At 39.3% G+C, this 15963-nt stretch overlaps 1 protein-coding gene across 2 annotated transcripts; it reads left to right on the forward strand.

Annotated features, from left to right (window-relative positions):
- The first annotated feature begins 4536 nt into the window (after positions 1-4536).
- utp25 (UTP25 small subunit processor component) lies at positions 4537-15345 on the forward strand. 2 transcript variants are annotated; one of them, XM_041812618.1, is made up of 12 exons: positions 4537-4674; positions 7963-8002; positions 8103-8289; positions 8372-8620; positions 8778-8866; positions 8962-9372; positions 10382-10598; positions 10760-10962; positions 11396-11578; positions 11940-12049; positions 14146-14391; positions 14691-15345. In XM_041812618.1, exons 1-12 carry the CDS (start codon positions 4574-4576, stop codon positions 14944-14946), a joined length of 2292 nt encoding a protein of 763 aa, XP_041668552.1. In that variant the 5' UTR covers positions 4537-4573; the 3' UTR covers positions 14947-15345. The 2 variants fall into 2 exon arrangements, with proteins under 2 accessions (XP_041668552.1, XP_041668553.1); XM_041812619.1 differs by having other exon boundaries at positions 8103-8283.
- Positions 15346-15963: the final 618 nt, after the last annotated feature.

Genomic DNA, 15963 nt, shown 5'->3' on the forward strand with positions numbered 1-15963 from the left:
GTTGAGTCAGGGGATGATGGTGGAAACACCATGATTTTCTCTCCCTTTTAGTATGATGAGCTCTCTTAATTTTTCCTGAAATATCCAGTTTTCACACCTTTTGCAAGATACTGCACTGTCTCAGGTTCTTCATCTGCAGAAGGATTTTTATTTTTCCCCATGTTGCATGAAACCTGGGACTTGCTTAATAATGTGGAACATCTTCCTTAAGTAGTTTCCCTTTAATTAGGCTCACCTGGCAAACTAATGACCAAACCTGTGTGAGACTGATGTCAGTGATGGAAACTGACAGGAGACAATTGAAATCTTTAATTCAAAATTAAAAATCAGATGTTTGTTTAATTGGAATCATAGTTGCATGATAATTTGGAACACAGTGCAAGTGTGTGTCAAATATGAGGTATACATGAAGAATTTAAATGATGACAACGTGTATTTTGAATAAAAAATAGGGCATGAGAGTGAACAAAATAGAATCAGATTTAACGTTGATTATCAAAAAAAAATCCCTGGGGAGAATTTCTGGCCCCAACAGTAATGTCAAAACCCCCAAAGAAGACCCAAAATTTCTTCACATCAAGCAAACAGACATACTGAAACAATAACAACATAGCCATGTGTGGTAAAATGGTGCATACTTAATAAAAATGCAAGATGTTTTGCAGAGGAATGGATATTGCACTAATAATGGTGAGCTCCACCTGGCCAAGAAAGATGTGGTGAGTCTGAGTTATGGTCCTCTTTCAGGGGTGTTGTAGATATTTGAGTAGTTTCATGTTTGAGTATGGCCTGTGGTTCTCTGACTTTGTTCAAGGCCACAAATACTTTAAAATATGTTGTTTACGTGCTATAATTGTTTTTACCTGAACACTCCTGATGATGAGACTGGGGTAGAAGGACGAATGAAAATACAATTTTTGCAACTTTGTGCTTTTTGTTTTCATTATTAATCCTAAAATATAAATTAGCAGATTATTTTCAGCAAGAAGTTACCATTCGTCAGCATCAAAAATCCTGGTTTTTAAAATCTACCTTCACATTATTTTTGTTGTTTTTTTATAAACACTGGAAAACTGTCAGCTATGTTTATAAGAGCTGTTCACAAAGGCTAGACCATTTGCAGAAAAGAAACATTTAAATCACACTGGAGTGGACCTATGTGCAAAGTTTTTATGCATAGTGAGGCAGATTTCCTGTGGGACAGAGAAGACAAAGAAGAGTGGGAGAAATTTGACATGAGAGAACTTTATTTTGAAATTCTGTTCATCAGAATACTTACTGAGTACATGTTTGAGAGGTTGTTGAAGAGAACTTGGCCAGCACTAACTTTGTTCCTCACTCCTCGTATGGTCCCGTTCTTGCTGCAGATATTGATCCTCTTGTTGCTGAAGAGCATCTCTCTCTTGGCACTGGCGTACAGAAGCAGGTCATCAGGTTCACAGCCGTTCTCCTCGGGAGCAGACCCCTCCATCAGACCGTTCAGGTGGCTGTTGGCCTCACTGCTGGCAGGTGAGCTCTGCTGCTCTGTCTCTGGGCTGCTGGTGTAGTCAGAGTCCACTGAGCCCGACACTGAGCTGCTCCAGGCTGTTTCATCCTTGAACACCTCCGTCAGGACCCGGCCGCTGTTGGCAGATGCTACTCTGAACCGGACCGTTTTTCCGGCCCTTTCTTTCTCCTGTTTCCCTTTTGGCCTCTCCATTGAAATACAAGAATGTCTCACATGTTTAACTGTCCATTCAGGAAAGCCAGTGTGCTCTTTAAGCCTAAGCCATAGTGGCATGTAATTATCATTCAATATTATCCCCAATGACAGGTCAAAATGAGCAGAAAATACCCTGAGTACAAAAACTAGACACCAATCTGGTGAATAATAGATGAGGCTCTGCCATGGTAACAGCTAAAACAGGCAAACAGTAAATTGATATTACCATGTTCAATTATTGATCAAGGTTTAACAGCAGACAGACTACAGACCTGTGTCTGGTCATTAGAGGATACAGACCCACAAGGTGCTCTATTATGCAAGCAATAACTGATAATTAAACTAAAAGGAGTAAACAGGTACCATCTGTGCAATTCAACACTTTTTATCTTTTGAAAAAGCTACACAAACTTCTCTAAAACTTGCCAACCTCCTCTAAAAATGATATTCAACATTTATACTCTAACTTCTAAATATCTGAAATAAACACAACATATCTGGATGGATGAGCTCTCTTAAGATATCCCTGACATAAATCATGCCCCTATGGTCTACTGATGAGTGACATAATCTTTATGGCTCGTAGTTGCCAAGATCACCTTTAACAAACCAAATCTCTGTACGCTGTACATGCAAGCTTAAAGTCGTGAAAACACTTCCCTGTGCTATCTCATTGCCCTCATAGGCCTCCCCAACCCAACTACGTAGACTTTTGGGCAGCTAGAACCAGGACATCTTACTACTGTAATCAGTGGCGTGTATGTCTGTCTCTATTTGCACACTACACAGTTGCTCCGATTTTCCTTGATACCTCTTAGAATACTTCTTGGGTGTACTGGTTCGAAATTAGTGCCATAAAAAAAAAATCAGAAAAACACTATATTGCCAAAAGTATTCGCTCACCTGCCTTGACTTGCATACAAAATTCAGTGACATCCCATTCTTAATCCAAAGGGTTTAATATGACGCCGGTCCACCCTTTGCAGCTATAACAGCTTCAACTCTTCTGGGAAGGCTTTCCACAAGGTTTGGGAGTGTGTTTATGGGAATTTTTGACCATTCTTCCAGAAGCCCATTTGTGAGGTCACACACTGATATTGGATGAGAAGGCCTGGCTCTCAGTCTCCGCTCTAATTCATTCCAAAGGTGTTCTATCAGGTTGAGGTCAGGACTCTGTGCAGGCTGGTCAAGTTCATCCACACCAAACTCTCTCATCCATGTCTTTATGGACCTTGCTTTGTGCACTGGTGCACAGTCATGTTGGAACAGGAAGGGGCAATCCCCAAACTGTTCCCACAAAGTTGGGAGCATGGAATTGTCCAAAATGTCTTGGTATGCTGAAGCAACAAAGGGGCCAAGCACAACTCCTGAAAAACAACCCCATGCCATAATCCCCCCTCCACCAAACTTTACACTTGACACAATGCTGTCAAACAAGTTCCATTCTCCTGGCAACCGCCAAACCCAGACTCGTCCATCAGATTGCCAGATGGAAAAGCGTGATTCATCACTCCAGAGGACTCGTCTCCACTGCTCTAGATTCCAGTGGCGGCGTGCTTTACACCACTGCATCCGACGCTTTGCATTGCACTTGGTGATGTATGGCTTGGATGCAGCTGCTTGGCCATGGAAACCCATTCCATGAAGCTCTCTATGCACTGTAAACTTTGTCACGTTATTGCACAGGGGTCATCAACTACATTTGTACAGGGGCCAGCTTATGTCTATGCAGACACTGTGAGGGCCAGGCCTGTTAAATGAATTAACAAAATAAACATTTTTGTCTAAATATTTTCTTTGAAATTTACGTGCCTGACTGCATCATGCCAACTGTGAAATTTGGAGGATGAGGGATAATGGCATGGGGTCGTTTTACAGGGTTTGGCTAGGCCCCTTGTCTCCAGTGAAGGGCAGCCTTAGTCAGCATACCAAGACATTTTGGACAATGCTATGCTTCCAATTTTGTGGTTGGTACAGTTTTTTATTTCAACATGACTGTACCTCAGTGAAGACATGGTTCGATGACTTTGGTGGGGAAGAACTTGACTGGCCCTCACGGATATCTGACCTCAACCCCATCAAGCACCTTTGGGATGAACTGGAATGGAGATTTTCAGCCAGATCTTCTCATCCAACGACAGAGCCTTACCTTATCAATCCTCTATAGAATGAAATTGCTACTAAAACACTCCAAAATTTTGGGGAGACATCATCCAAGAAGACTGGAGGCTGCTGTAGCTGAACAAGGGGGATAAACTCCATATCTAAGAACATGTATTTGAATATAATGTCATTAAGTCTCTGTTGGTGTAATGGTCAGGTGGCCAAATACTTTTGCCTGTATAGTGTAGTATATCATATGTAAAGGTGTTCTATATTTTCCAACATAAGACATTTTAAAAATAAAAACAACACTTATAATAATTATTAACTTTGCCATATCAGGTAAACTTTATGGCATGAGTATGATAGAATTAGATATGACTTAAAATAATACTGATTATTTTGCACTTTATTAAATTATTGTGAGAAACTAATCATCATTTTAGCAAATTACCTGAGATATTTTCAAAGATCTCATTGTTTTCTGGCCCTGTATTTTTTTCTGGAAGCTGACATTTATTTAAGGGTCTAAAACAACTATGTGGCCAACCTAATAAATATCTATTACTTCATGGTAAGGAAAAAAATCCCTGCAGTCTGTGCTGTATTCAGCTTGAAGCACCGACCCTTCATTTCTCTGTTGAAGCAAACTACCAAACTGCAGTTCCACTCCTGGCCTATAGGCGGTGATACCTCAGACTACTACTATTCACAACAACCAGCGAGGAAGGAGCTGGAGAGCTACCACACGTGTGAGAGAGTGTCAACATGGGGAAAAGAAGGCAGAATAAACAGCTTTTTACGAATTTATCTAAAAAACAGAAGAAACATTTGAAGGAGTTTGGAGAGGAGCATCCTTTTCATGACATGTAAGCAGCCCAACACATTCCGACTTGTCACGAGGAGTATTTAAGCTACTTTTATGTTAGCTAAGTTTCATTCAGATATTCACACAGATGCTAGCTCTGTGCCAGGTACAGTTATGTTTTATTATCAGCATGAAGCCGATAGCCTATTAACGATCCCTATATTTTGTTATGGAGTTTTTATCATAAACAAGAATGACCTTTTGTAATGTCTTGATAACGGTAAACCAGCCTGCATAATGCTTATAAGTGTAAAAGCAGAAATCTCCTTATGTCTAAACACAGAATAAGTCACAGTAAGTCATACTGGCATGATCATTTGTTAATGAATTTATCCTGATTTAATTCATACTTTAAATAATCACGTGTCATGCTTTAGTTTTAAGTTTCTTAAACATTTTATGGTAGCCAAGTCGTACTAAAGCATCCTTACATGTGTAAAAGTACCAGACTATCGTACTCAAGTAAAAGTAACTTTACTTTGGTTAAAATTCACTTAAGAAGAAGTAAAAGTACTCATCTTGTGAATCTATTCAAGTAAAAGTAAAAAGTAAGTAATTTAAAGTTTACTGTATCGAGTACTGAATAGCTACTTTTGGCTACCCCATGGGATTTCACATTAAAGTTTGATCTTTCCTTAATATGTAATGATAACAAAAGAATCTCCAACCAGGTTGCTTATCTTAGGGTGTGACTTAACCCTAAAGTGAAATGCAACAGCTGATTTTGTATGAAAAGTAATACATCACAACACTGTTTGAGTGCACTGGTTTAATGACGCAGTATGCACTCAGATCTTTCACAGAGAGATCGGTTGTCACTTAAAATCACTTTGTCTTTATGCAACTAACCAGGATTTTTATGTAGGCTTTTTTATTTCTGTAAACACTGTTGGGCATCTAATCAAATATTGATTTCAAAAATAATTTTGGCTTTCCACAGTCATGAAAACTGAGATGAAAAGATCACTATGCGGTGTTGGACTTATTTTTACCATAGGTTTTTCATGTTTTTGCTAAACAGCCCAGTGGATGCTCTACCCCTCCCACCAACTGGTCCCACTTTATTTTAGAGGGGACATTTTTTACCCCTTTAAGACAAGTTTATATTGGTCTCAGAGGTCCCCAAAAGATGCCTGTGAAGTTTGTTGCTGAAAAAACACTCCAGTATTAGATTTTTGCATGTCTAAAAACCCTTGTGTTTCAGCCCTTCTCTGAATGAGCTGTTTCTGTGTCTGTGGCTTTAAATGGTAATTAGCTGTCTGACTCCGCCCCTCTCAGGAAAGTACTCCTGATGTTACAGACACTTTATCCAAAGTTTACGACTTGACTGGGATTCGTACCATCAATCTCCCAGACCGTAATCAGCAGGTAAACCCACTGAGCTATCCAGCAGCTGGTAGCTGAGAGGATCAGTAGAGGAGGGCGGAGCTTTCCTCCAAGTGGGGTCGGGCCAACCAAACCTTGGGCGGGTGCTTACTCCCCATGTGAGGTCACTAGGTGTAACATCTGAGAACGGCTTGTTTTAGCACACATTTTCTGAACGGTGGTGAAAGAGAGGGGAAGAGGGAATTGATTTTTCTGGTACTTTAAGGGGGATTGTGGACAGGCCAGGGGCACATATTTATGTTAGAAAAGCCCTATAAGGTGATTTTTGCATAATACATCTCCTTTAAATAAGGGACAGAAGGAGCCACAGCATGTTCTTCAGCTTGTTTGAAAATCAAGAGTGCTTAAGAATATTACTGAACATCCATCATATGGAACTACTTTGGTTTTGGGGAGTTAGATCTGGAATATTGCAAATGGCTTGCAAAATTATGATCTCAGAATCAGTCAAAATAACTGATTAGTCTATGTCAAGAACAAAACACCCTTTATTTTTCATTAATTAACAGCAAAGATTCAGAGTAAGTGATGAGTTTGACTGTTAAAAGTAGGATTTTTTTTTTATTTAAGCAAGGAAGATGGCCACTGCCTGAAGAGGATAAAATCAGAAAAAAGATCAGAAGTTTAGCAACTTTATCCACAGCAAGACAACAAGATCAATCGAAACTAAAAGTTCCTCATAGGATCTTGAAGATGCATTGGGGAAACTGAGAAATCTTTCAAGATAGCTTTCATGGAAAGATGGGAGAGCAGAGAAGAGAGGAGGTATGTGGTCAAATGTGAGAAAAGAAATCTTAACAGATGTTCTAGACTGGCCTAGAGCTTCAGGATCCGCATCACCTCATTAATGACTATGACAAACCAAATTTCTGTCTATTTTTAATCCATATATTGTAAAATTATATCAGCATCATGAATATAGCACTGCAAAAGTTGTAGACAATAGTTTTATTTGTAAGCAGGCTCTTGTTTTTGAATGCTGGCTCATAAAAAAACACATTTGCCATCTTCTTGTCCCAGTGTAAGAAAAAAATATCGTGCAATCCATGTCCCCTGTACATTTTTGCGATGTAAAACTGCATGAAATTGAAATGTTACGCTTCTGCCCCTTGTCTTTATTGTAATGAAATAGAAGTTGCATTCAGCATTACGGTGCAATTCTATCACCTACTGCAGTCGAGTTTTAACAAACTACCGTACTACTCTATAAGTGCACACACAGAGCATTGTTGAAAACATATGTCCTTCAAAATAAAGGCGCAGAAAAGTCTTTTTACAGAAATTTTTTGAGTGGAAATAAGGGCTGGGCAATTAATCGAAAATTAGATTAAATCGCAATATTGCCTGCTGCAATTTTCAAATCGCAGAAAGTGCTAAATTTCTAAAATCTGACAATTAAATAATATACCAAACTTTTGTTGCAGCAGAGGTGATATGGATTACATAATCATGTAATCATTCAAGTGTAATTGTTGTTGAATAGTCTACAAAGGAATCCTACTTTCTACGTTTTTGTGCTATTTTCTTATTAAACATGAGAATGGCATAAAAAAGATCACTTCCTTAAATACGAGTACAATACATACGTATACGAGTCAAAATCATCACAATAAGGTATTTTCTCAAAGCTGTTCAGCCCTTGTTTAGTTTAATAGTGTGTTGGTTGTTGTGCAGAATGCTTTAGCCTATTGCTTGTATTTGTTGGGAAATACATAAGATGAGGAACTTAATTGCATTTCAAATCGCAATTGCAATATTGGGTAAAAGAATTACAAGTAGATTATTTTCCCAAATTGTTCAGCCCTAGTGGAAATTCACCTGTTAAGAACCAAGGAGCTTTTTGTCTACGTAGCTCCTTTGCTAAGTTTAGATTTATGATTTTATTATCTTTTTTCATTTACAGTGTTAATGAGGGTCCTGAAAGAACTGAAATAGTGGAACTGGTAAGTCCGAATTACAGAACAATGCACGGACCATCCAGTCATTGTTTCACTCCAGGCTGTTTTATAAAATTATTGATGTTATTTCTAATTGTTGGAACAGCCTGGAAGCCCAGAACACTCTGATAATGAACCTGATGAGCTGGAGGAGGAAGAGGACGATGAACCAGAGCAGAAAACAGCCTATCAGAAACTTCTCTCCACCCTCAGCAAACCCGCGGATAATGAGCAGAGTGAAGAGGAGAGCAGTGATGATGAAGAGGAAGATGACGATGAACTTTTGGGTGAGGGTGAGGTGTTTATCTCCAGCATATTGAGTTAATGTAAAGATGAGGCTCTAAAGTTGACTAGATATTGTGTTGGTTTTTATAGAAGGGGACAGTGATGGAGCTGGTGAGGATGATGAAGAAGGGGAAGCTGGAGAGGAAGAGCCAGATGAAGCAGAGGAGGCTCTGACTGAAGAGGTAGAAGAAGATGAGATGGTCGAGACAGAGGAGGCAGGAGGTGAAGAGTTTGAAGACAAGGAGAATGAGTCCCAGTTCTGTCTGGAGACTAACTTCACGGAAGACGACGGAGGAGAAGAAAATACTGAAAGATCTACAGAGCATGCAGACGGCAAAGGTAACAAAAATGAACCTACTTGTCCGCTAATAATCATGAGATGTTCTCGTAGTTACTTTATTTTTAGAGAGCAAAGTGTTTACTTGGCTAGAAACTGAGAGACATAAGGTAAGATAAGATTTATGCATATTTGACTGTATTTCTTCTGCACATGCAGACATGTTTTCACAGCATTTGGACACAGAACTCAGTGAGGAGGATGTGCAGAAGATAACATCTGGCAGCAAAGCAAAGTCTCAGATAACGGTATTACTTGCACATTTTTCAGAAATGACAAACTTTGATGCTTGAAATGAAATTTGAATATTATTCACTTGCTTTACTGTCTTTTTCATATCTAGTGGCCAAAAGTGGGCACATTGATCAGCACTAATCCACTGGAGAAGTTTGGATCCATCAGCCAACAGAAAGACACAAATCTCCCTGTCTTCCACAAGCTCTTGGAGTCAAACTGGAAGAATCTGAACCAGATCTCTGACCCTAAAAGGATGACCGAGGAGGTCAGCTCACTGCAGCTTGAGCTGCTTGCTCTTATGGGCTCCTACAAGGACCTCTACTACTCTGAGACCTGTCCTCTGAACCAGAGCCCTCAGGTCCGCAGTGCGTACTGCCTCCATGTCCTCAACCACGTGCTAAAAGCAAACTCTCAGGTTCTGGCTCATAACGCACAAATAAGAGAGCAGAAAACGAAGACTAAACCTGGAGCTGAGCCTCAGGACGAACCCAGAGACCAAGGCCTGACCCGGCCAAAGGTAAACTCAGACATATATTGTCTTCATATATTTCTGATATGAAGACAAATAGATATATCAACCTGACCTGACTCATCTAACACAATGAAATCCTCAGTTTCATAAACTTATATTCTATCTTTTTAAGGTCACATATTTTACCCCTTTAAGACAAGTTTATATTGGTCTCAGAGGTCCCCAAAACTTGCCTGTAAAGGTTGTTGCTGAAAAAACACTCCAGTATAGGATTTTTGCATGTCTAAAGACTCCTTGCTTTCAGCCCTGCTCAGAACAAGTTGTTTCTGTGTCTGTGGCTTTAAATGTTACTGAGCTATCTGACTCCGCCCCCTGACCACGCCCCACTCAGGAAATGGATGTGGCTTAATGGATGGATTGGATTGGTCTTGTATTTCTGATTTCCATCTAACCTAATGCTTCACGTTTACTTTCGTTGCCCTGGCTGTGTTTGTTGTGCTTCCTCCTTTGGTTAGATTGCTTCCTGATTGGGTACTGCTCTGTTTCACGTAATAATCCTCCTCATGCCTGCTCAGCTGTCCTTAGTGCTCACCCCACACAATAGGATTTATGATTGTTATCATAGAACATGTTTGATATTCATAATCTGAAGTCGTAGTGGACCAGATCATCTTCCAGCCAGATCAGGAGGGGGAAGATCACTCTTGACACACCAAACATCACAAGAAGATCTGGCAAAATAATCTTAAGAACCATCCAATAATCAGGCCTTTGCTGGCTTTAATTGGAAGGAGGGAATCAGGCAGGAAATCATCACGTTTATCTTGTAATGTGTGCCAAGCTTAAATCAGTTTAAAAAGAAACAAACTTTCTGCAGCATAATCAATTATTTAACCTCATGTTGTGCTTAAACAACAATAGAGTCATAGCCAACCATTGTGCATATGGTTTCTGTGATCATGGTGCAGTAACATTGAGAATTATTTACAAAATAATTTCTTTTGCTATATGTTTTTTAACTTCTTGTACTTTGTGTCATTAATAAATCGTTCAGGTCCTGATTCTGGTCCCTTTCCGAGGCGGAGCTCTAAGAGTCGTCCAGACTCTCATTAGCCTGCTGGAGACAAAAGGAAAGAAGATCGTGGTGAACAACAAGAAGAGGTTCAAAGAAGAGTTTGGAGAGGAGGAAGAAGATAAGTCGACCAACCTGCAGAGACCAGATGATTACCACGCTCTCTTTTCTGGCAACGTGGACGATCACTTCAGGATAGGTACAGCTAAATGAAAACAAGTCAGACCAATTCATTTTGACATTTACATTTCAGTGGGAACATACCTGCTTAATTAAAGGTTGCATTGTTGAAGTATAATTTTAAAAAAGATTGCTTTATCATTATTTTCTGTCTGAGGATTAGTCTTATCTTCACAACAGGTGTGTCCATTGTGAGGAGCAGCATGCGTCTCTACTCCCCCTTTTATTCATCAGACATCATCATCGCCTCCCCGCTGGGCCTCCGTACGGTGCTGGGAGCAGAAGGAGAAAGTAAGAGAGATTTTGACTTTCTCTCCTCCATCGAGCTGCTGGTGCTGGACCAGGCAGATGTCTTCCTCATGCAGAACTGGGAACATGTGTTGGTGAGAGCACACAACTGTTCATCCCAGCATATGACTGTGTGATAACATCTGTTAAGCAGCTTTATGTTTCTGCGCAGGGAAAGGATGTGGCGCCATCTGCTGTTTGAGAGCTGCTGTAAAATATTTCAATCACTATGAAGCTCACTATGAAATGGAGGGAATTAAAACTCACCTTCAGTTCCTATTGATAAATCGACATCTGTGTTAACACAGAATAGTCTTAGATCCTGTGGTGTATTACTCCCTCTGGCACATGTGATAATCTTACAAATAGCCTGTAGTGTTTAATTATTTAAAATCTTGTAATTTGTTCAGTAAGAGAAACATGTTCTTGTTCTTGTGTGCACAGTGCATTCAGATTTAACAATGCTCCACATATTAACCTTCCCGCAGTCCACAATCAGCCTCACAGTCAATGTTTGTTCTTCTACAGCACGTGATGAAGCACATGAACCTGCAGCCGCTGGACTCTCATGGAGTGGACTTCTCCAGGGTGAGGATGTGGAACCTGAACAACTGGGCCAGACACTACAGACAGACTCTGGTGTTCAGCTCCATTCAGGACCCGCAGATCAACAACATCCTTACCAAGCACTGTGCCAACTACCGAGGACAGGTACTTGATAATTTAAACTTCACAGCAAAACATGAAAATAAATGAGTGAAAAAACAAATAATAACAGCAATACATTTTTTAAAAAATAGAAAAATAATTACTTTTTAGGCCAAAATATCAGAATGAACACTGAGAAATGTACCAGATAACAAAACCTTGTGACAAATCATTTGATCACAATTATCATGTTGTCATCACTGTAAAAAAGTCAAATTTGTGATTGAAAATTGCACAGGAAAGCTGTTGTAGCTACTCAATCCAGCTGACTCTTCATGGTCAGTTGTATTTTTTTTCATTTTTTTACGACATTATTATTTGGAGATACAGACATTTGAAAATTTAATTTGATGTTTTCCCCCAGATTGCCACAAAGAATATGCCACAAACCGGTTCTATCAGCCAGGTGTTGGTGCAGCTGCCTCATGTTTTTCAGATGTTTCCATCTGACAGCTTCATGGACCATGATGCTCGGTAAGGCTTTTCTTTTCTCATGTTTCCGAAGAAGTCATGAGCCTCAGGCCCTGTTTACATGACAACATTTTCAGATGAAAACGCAAATCTTTTTGGCTGTCCATTTACCTGAGAATGGTGTTCTCACCTCCAAACGCACTGCAGCAACGTCAAAGTGGTTCACAGGGTGCGATTAGCCAGGGGGATTTACCCCTTCTGCTTCTGATATTCCACCCCCTGATGATAAAATTTCAGCCCACAGGGAGATGCCTTTTATCCCTGCCTCTACTTGGACTGACTATTAACTCTGTAACAGTGGTGGTCTAATGTCAGCATTCACTGTGTGACTGAAACATTCATGACACACAACCAAAACTCCAGATGTATGTGTTCTCACACTGACGAGAAATCAAGATGGACCAGATTACAACTTCTTGTGTACCTACTAATTACAAAATTTTGACCCTTTCCCCTTCTTTTATACAAATAAATTGTACACTTAAAAAAATAAAATAAAATGATGGAGATGTTCAAAACATTTAGCCCATTATTTAGACAGTCTTTAATAATTCATTAACTGGCTTTAGAAAAGCATGCCATTTTTGTTACCAAAAATATGATTCTGTTCATTGTCTGCAATCTGGAGACCCATAAATCAATCATCAGAAGATTGCTCTTCAACTTCTATGTAGGAAAATTCCCTTTTTTATGATAACAGTGAATTATTAATCACAAAGAGAGAGTTAATGGGGAAACAGCAGCATGCGGTGCTGTTAGTCCACAGTTTGATTTTTTGTTTTAAAATGATCTGAAGTCAATCAGATCAGAGAGTGTAAAGATCAGACTATAGATGAGATTGAGGAGGATTAAACTGCCGCATCATCAGCTCTAGATGCACCCTCAAATGGGTATTTTGGTTGTGGTGGAGAAGCAAATCCCCTGCCGGGTTAGGCTGTCGTGCCGAGTCAAGCCAAGTAGAGCTAAGCTGCTCCTCGTGATGGAACAGCCTTGATAGTGCTTTGAGTTACAACACTTTCAAAACTGAAGATTTTCTGTTGTAAATAAAATATACTTAGCATAGAGAGATTTAATAAGAAACTGATCAAAGGAGGTCTTTAAGTTTTCAACATCTCTCATTATTGTTTCAGTAAGGTTGTAAAATTTTTGATGCCATGTGTTTTAAAATGAAAGTCTGTAGTCTTCAGGCATCAGTGTTACTAAAAAGAAGCAGAGCTATAGAGAGAAGATAAGATTCTGGGTCACATCTAACCAAAAGCTACAGCAAGTGAGGAGAGCACTGTCTGATTGAACAATTTTTTTTTTTTTTTTTTTTTTTTTTAACCAAAATGCCACCCAGCAATTATGGAATTAAGTTTGTGTGCTAAGGTTTTCTTGCATTTTTTTTTAGTAATTAGTTTACACACAAAAAATAGACCATGTATTGGGTGTGGAAAACTTCTATTTTGTTGTTTTTCAATCTGACAGACTCATCATCCAAGTGTTGGTAGATTTTTAACGCTATCAGGTAAAGCTGAGAAAAACATTTAAGGTTTAGAAACTTTCCTAAATGCAGTGTTTTTATGATAGACTGTGTAATTTTGATGATTAATAGTATCAAAAAGTACCTAAGCTTTCAAAAGTACATCTGTTTCGTATGAAAGGTGTGTTGAATAGGAATGAATCCACCAAAAATGCAATTAAAATTCTGCTGCACACTGTCAGAGTGCACAAAAACAGTGGCTACACTTGAAAAAATGAAAAGAAATGACCCAGTAATTATTGCCTAAGACTTATATTTTTGAAGCCATGATTTTGAAACAGTAATCAGTATTGTTCTATTTTTATCCAGTTCTGTATTGAAATTTAAAAATCTGTTCTCATACAACCCAATCGGCATATTGTCTTTTTTATCTTTAAAGGTTGTTCTTTAGTTATGATGGATTCTTTTTACTATTCTGAAGATAAAATGCACACATAAATACAATTTTTATATCTTTTGTGGGATTTCTCACGATCACAGTGATTTTATTTTACATATTGGTTTCAGTTTCACTAAAATTGATCAACATACTATTTTTTTCTTTCTCATTTCCACTGCTTCCCCACCCTACCTGTAGGTTTCAGTTCTTTTTGGATAATGTATTGCCTCAGTACAGGGACTCAGTAATGTCCCACACTATGATCTACATTCCTTCGTACTTCGACTTTGTCCGTTTGCGGAACTACATGAGGAAAGAGGAGATCAACTTTACCAGCATCTGCGAGTATTCCAGCAAGTCAGACGTGTCCAGAGCCAGACACTTCTTCCAGAAAGGGGACAAGCAGTTTTTGCTCTTCACTGAACGATTCCACTTTTACAAGAGGTCAGTTTTAAAAAGAATGGCTCTAAACTTTAAAAAGATTTATCCCTGCATCTATAGATTACATTTTAGACACTTGAACAATGGTAAAAGCCTCTCAGTGCCAGAAACCAGCAGTTTTAGTGGACTTATTTCTCTTAAGCTTTCCTTTCTGGTTAATGGAGATGGAGTTTTATATTCCTTTTTATCCATTAGTCATTTAAACTGTGAAATAAGAAAAATGAGGCTGAGGTGAAAAAGTTTTATTCATTTGTAATTCCCTCTATATGCACTAAATTTTAATTCCTGGCGTCTTCTCTCAGGTACACCATTAAAGGGATCCAGAACCTGATATTTTATGGATTACCCTCCTTCCCCCACTTCTACAGTGAGGTGTGTAACATGCTAGCAGCAGGGGGTCAGGGGGAGGGTGCCAGCTGGACCTGTACTGCACTCTACTCCCGCTACGATGCCCAGAAATTAGCCGCCATCACCGGAGCCCAGCGAGCCGGACAGATGCTTCACTCTAACAAGCCTGTTCACCTTTTTATAACAGGAGGGGAGGAAAAAGCCTCCTGATGACACCTGTCAGACATCTGAGTGCCTGGTTATGCATCACAACTCTTGAAAAATGGATTATAAGTTTTCTTTTATATTGAAATGAAAAAGACACTGATGTGCTGTGAGTGGAAACCAACAAGAAACCTCAAGCCACAATTGTGTGTCTATTGTAAAACAATGTTTTGTTTGGAGTGGGATAACTGTGATAATATGTTGTACAAGTATGACTCATTGGTCGAGTGTTTGCTTTATTTTAGTGCGCTGTATAATTATCATATCATCTTCCTATCATAGGATGAGAGTTCACTTTTGTATCTAGACTTTTCCCTGAAAGTGATCTTCATGTTTGAAATAATGTCAGTTTTGTATCATATTTTTGTATGTAGGTCTACCAAATATAAGACTTTTTCAAGTTTGTCGGTGGATTGCTGCCTTTTTACTATTGGACAAGAATTTTATTTGAAGGGAGCTTCCCTCTAACCTGACACGCCAGATGGATTTGTTCCACACATCCATCTGGAAAACCTTCGATATACAGCGTTCGGGAAAGGGCAGAGCCTTTGAAAAAAAACTTGGAGGCCGATTGAATGAACGTTCTGTCTGTCACATCTTTACGGGCCAATCAGAGCAACAAAACATGACGTCGTTGCCGCTACCGAGGTGTGCATGCGCAGCTACCAAGGAATAAACTCCATATAAAACTGCATAACGCGAACCATGGCAACTGTAGACATGTTAGTACATGATGACTTCATTTTTTTTTTTTTATAAATAAGTTTTTTTTGGGGGGCCTTTTCATGCCTTTATTTTAATAGAGCAAGAACAATGGATAGGCTCAGAAACAGGGAAGAGAGTGGGGAGAGACATGCGGTAAAGGGCCACAGGCCGGATTCAAATGCGGGCCACCTGCGTACATGGGTAGCGCCTTAAACCACTTGACCATCCGTGCTTCCAGTACACAACTTTTGTCTTGTACTTTTTTACTTTTTAGGAGGAAAAGGAAGCAGAAGGAGCAGACTAGGACAGCATTTTATA

Source organism: Cheilinus undulatus, linkage group 18, assembly GCF_018320785.1.
Source record: "Cheilinus undulatus linkage group 18, ASM1832078v1, whole genome shotgun sequence".
NCBI classification, from domain to species: domain Eukaryota; kingdom Metazoa; phylum Chordata; class Actinopteri; order Labriformes; family Labridae; genus Cheilinus; species Cheilinus undulatus.

What these genes read in the sequence shown, in the direction of transcription:
- utp25 (XM_041812618.1), top strand. Translation starts at nt 4,574, where the DNA reads ATGGGGAAAAGAAGGCAGAATAAACAGCTTTTTACGAATTTATCTAAA. An exon ending in GAACTGAAATAGTGGAACTG is followed by an intron (nt 8,003 to 8,102) that starts GTAAGTCCGAAT and finishes TTGTTGGAACAG; the next exon opens with CCTGGAAGCCCAGAACACTC. An exon ending in AAGGCCTGACCCGGCCAAAG is followed by an intron (nt 9,373 to 10,381) that starts GTAAACTCAGAC and finishes TAAATCGTTCAG; the next exon opens with GTCCTGATTCTGGTCCCTTT.